At 42.8% G+C, this 3,861-nt stretch overlaps 1 gene segment (V, D, J or C); it reads right to left on the bottom strand.

Annotated features, from left to right (window-relative positions):
* Positions 1-1,467: 1,467 nt before the first annotated feature.
* LOC105546667 overlaps positions 1,468-3,861 on the bottom strand; it is a 3,491-nt gene continuing 1,097 nt past the window's right edge. The window contains 2 exon segments of the V gene segment in view: positions 1,468-1,567; positions 2,122-2,306. Coding sequence covers positions 1,468-1,567; positions 2,122-2,306 — 285 coding nt within the window.

The following is a 3,861-nucleotide window of genomic DNA, read 5'->3' as shown; positions in this document are numbered from 1 at the left end:
GTGATTCCTTCAGGGTTTCACAAGTTTTCCCTGGGGGTTCTCCTTGTCTATTTTCTGAGCTCATCATCTTCTCCTAGACCCAGCCAACACCCTTCCCCCAGGTCCCTCTGTCTACTGAACCAAGCTGCAGGAATTGATTCCTTCTGGCTACCCTCATTTCCATGGTTGCTCAATTATGGGTGGGGTGGTTTGGGATGGCACAGAGCAAAACAACCTCAAGGGCGTTATTCTTCCTAGGGCTCTGATTCACTCTCAGAACTATATGCTTCATGGTAGAACCTCATGGTACTCATCACATGTGGATCAACAACCCCCTATCCTCACCTCTCAGCTTACCACCAAGTCAGAGACTCTTAGAGTAGAAAAGGCCTTAGAAATAATCTTATTTCCATTTCCAGGTGTGTTTTGTAAGGTGAACTTGTTACTAACACAGCAATTTGTCCTTAATTTCCAAAGAAATTACTCCCTCAGGTGTGCATCTGTGCTGAGACCTAAAAAATCCATTAGGAGAAGGAGAGTAGCATCACAGCTTCACAGCTTAGAATTTGATATTACATGTCCTTTGTCTTGGACATCCTGCGGCCACTCTGCCATGTTCCCAACTGACCCTCCCCACTGCCTGTGCTTCCTTCTCTGCTTATTCAAAGAAAGTAAGATCCTCCTACTTTTAGAATGCAGGAACATTTACCAATTTCTGCTCCATAAAAGTCTCTCTTTGAACTCTGAGATATTTATTAAACAAACTGACTCCATTGGCCGTGCCATTTTTTGTTTCGCCAACAGTCTTCATAAGGTAAAGGTGATGTGCTGATGTTTACTTAACCTTGAAAATAAATTATCCCACCTTCTAACTACTTACAAAGCAAAACTGACTAAAATCAGATGGGATTCTAGTTAATATTGTTTTCCTCTACATTTCACATATAGGAAGTGACCACTTAGTTGGTTCTCCTCCCTCCCTCATTTTAACAACAGCTCCTCACAGAGCTCCCTGGCCTAGTTTATCTACATCAGAGTCTCTGCTACATCTTGTGATGGGAATAGTTTTATCAAAGCTCAGATCTTCTGGTTCCAGGCCACTAATCGCTTACCCACTCTAGTACCTCCCCACTGCCAACACCATGATGCATGTACCTGCAGTGCTGTAGGGTACACAGAGTCTCTTAACCCTGGTGTCTGATCTAAAGACAACCCCAGATGGTTCTAGACTTCCCCTCCCTCAGACTCCAGTGACACATCTATCAATTCCACATGGAAGCAAGACAACTGCCCTCCATCTGGCTCCACCATTTATTAGCTCTGAGACCATGGGCAAGGCTATTTGTTAACGTTCCTGGACTCTATCCTCATCTAGAATCATCTATAAAACAAGACATTCCTCTCAATGCTTTACACACATGAACTGAGATACTGTGTAGCATCTTGTAGGTTTGATAAAAGTCTATCCTTTTATCCCTTCCTGTCTCCTCATGCAGGAGAAACCAATGGAGCTCTCACACTGGCCCTGCTGGGACTATGAGTGATGGAAAAGCTGGAATCATCAGCTGAGTGCTGGGGTGAGGAGAACCTGGAAGCGTAAAGATACCATTCGGTCACTTTAGAAAAGATGTGGCAGAATTTAGGAATCAGGCAACAGAGCGCGAGTGTACCTGTCTACCCTCATTATGCAAAGTGAAGCAGCTAATAGAGCAAGTTAGATCTATATCAACCAATCTGGAACAATAAAGACCAAGGTATATTAACAGAAGAGTATGCACGTGGCAGGTAAAGTGTACAGGTGAACCCATTTTCTGTAGGTGTACTTGAGTAGAAAGTTATGCATGAACACAGAAAAGAGGGGTGAAAGGAAGCAAACCAGAGTGTTAATATTCATTACCAATGGAAGGTGGGATTGGGTTCGAAAGCATTATTGACATTTTCGTTACATATATATTATTTAATTTGGTTATTAAAAAATCTTAACCACATGCAAGCTTTAAGTTTACACGTTTCATCAGGTGTCAGAATTTGTAGTGTCTAAATGGACAAAGTACAGAAAGCTTCTGTCTATGGAACCTCCTATAAAAGCCCATTTATTTTTTGTAATAAACTGAGGATAAAGTGTGCTCTGTAAAAACACACGAGCTCCTGGTGAACACAGCCAGTCTCTGATTGCTGAGGAGGGTGAGCATCGAGGTCGATACATTTGATGGTGAGGTCAGTTTGTGCTGATTATGAACTAATAAGGCTTCTACCTCTGAAAGCCTGATCACCACGGGGAAATGGGGGATCTCACTCCTTGTTCTAGAATAGGTTCGAATAGCCCCCTGATTGGAAAAGAAAGAGAAATGAGCACCCTCTAGTGCCTGCATTTCCAAACTCAGTGAGAGCTTGTTTCCAGTTACACATTGTTCAAGCTTTAGAAATGCTCTTTGTTTCTGATCCAAGTAGCAGTATTATTACGATGTCGATTGTAATGATATTCCAGCATTTATCAACAGCACACAGCTTTCTCAAATGCAGCTTTAGTGAGTGGGTGGAAGAAAATGCTTTCCTTAGGGAAGATTTTCTGACTTTGGTCTGTTTAAGATTCAATTATTAAAAATAGCTAGTCTATTTTTGGTCTTTATTGCCTAAAGAGTTAAAACTGCATTCGTCTTTAAAGCATTAATGTAAATCATTCTGGCAAAATTGGGGCTTCAGTCTATCTGTGAGCCATCCTTAGTGATTGCATATTGGATTATTTCCACCCAGAATGGCTCTCACAATTCTTCAGGGACTAACACATAGCCCCGCTCTGTAAATGGAGCCTCTGTCTCACAACCAGCCTTTTCTGACTGGCAAAGGAGGGGAACAAGCAAAGGTCTCTGCTAAGCGCCCTGCACCAAAACCAGGTGTGGGCTGGAGGAAGCTGGTGACCATGAGCTCTGTGTCTCTGGCATTGCCCACCAATTCATGGAAATGGACACCCATAATATGGCTCAGTGTATCAGGCACCATGGCCTCAAAGTCACCCAAAGAGATATTTGTGCCTTAAGAAAACTCTCCCTAAGAGAATGGGGAAGTCAATTGTTTTCTTCTCCATCACCTTTTAATACCAGTGTTTGACATTATGTTTCTAATCACTCTCTCAGAGTGATTAGGTGCCCTGTGTCTGTGAGACTCCCAATTCCAGGACACCTGTGAGGGAAGGAGATTGAAGAAGGAGACTAGGGAGGAGGGCGATGGGCAGATAGGAAATTCAGTCATGTAGAAAGGCTTGGGATCCAGTGACTCATCCATGACAGGGATTTCTCATGTTTCCAGGACTCATTTGATCCTAGGAGATGAAGGGATAAAGGTTCCCATTTAATGTTTCCAGACATCTATGTGGGAACTCAGAGGGCCTTTCAATATCTGTTCTTTATTCTTTCAAGACTGGTCAGTGGCACCTGGAACCGTTGTTGGTACTGATAATAAAATGGGGAACAAAACATCCACAATTTGTAAAATGATGCATTTTACAGTCTAGAATGCAAGAGAAGTGTCAATTAAATTGCCACACAAAGTCAGGGAAAATGACTATGGTGCTAAATCTAAGAATATTAATGCATATCATAAGCTGTGAGCATTTACAATAAGGAGGTGCAGCCTAGGAAAACTGTTGAAAGAGTATCTCCCTAGAGATGGTGGTAGATAAACTGAGATTTGGAGAAAGAACAAAAAAGAAGAGACTTGTGTTGACACAGAGAATACAGCATGGAGTGGAAAGGCCTTTGGTGGGAGGAGCATGACGCATGAGGAATGGCCTGAACTGAGGCAGCTGTGGTTGACATGGAGGTGAGGGTGCAGAGGAAGGGAGAGGACAGCTGGGAGCAGACATCATGTTGAGGAGGCTGAGGA

Source organism: Mandrillus leucophaeus, unplaced genomic scaffold (assembly GCF_000951045.1).
Source record: "Mandrillus leucophaeus isolate KB7577 unplaced genomic scaffold, Mleu.le_1.0 Scaffold365, whole genome shotgun sequence".
Taxonomy (NCBI): Eukaryota; Metazoa; Chordata; class Mammalia; order Primates; family Cercopithecidae; genus Mandrillus; species Mandrillus leucophaeus.
This window is presented reverse-complemented; position numbering and strand designations above follow the sequence as displayed.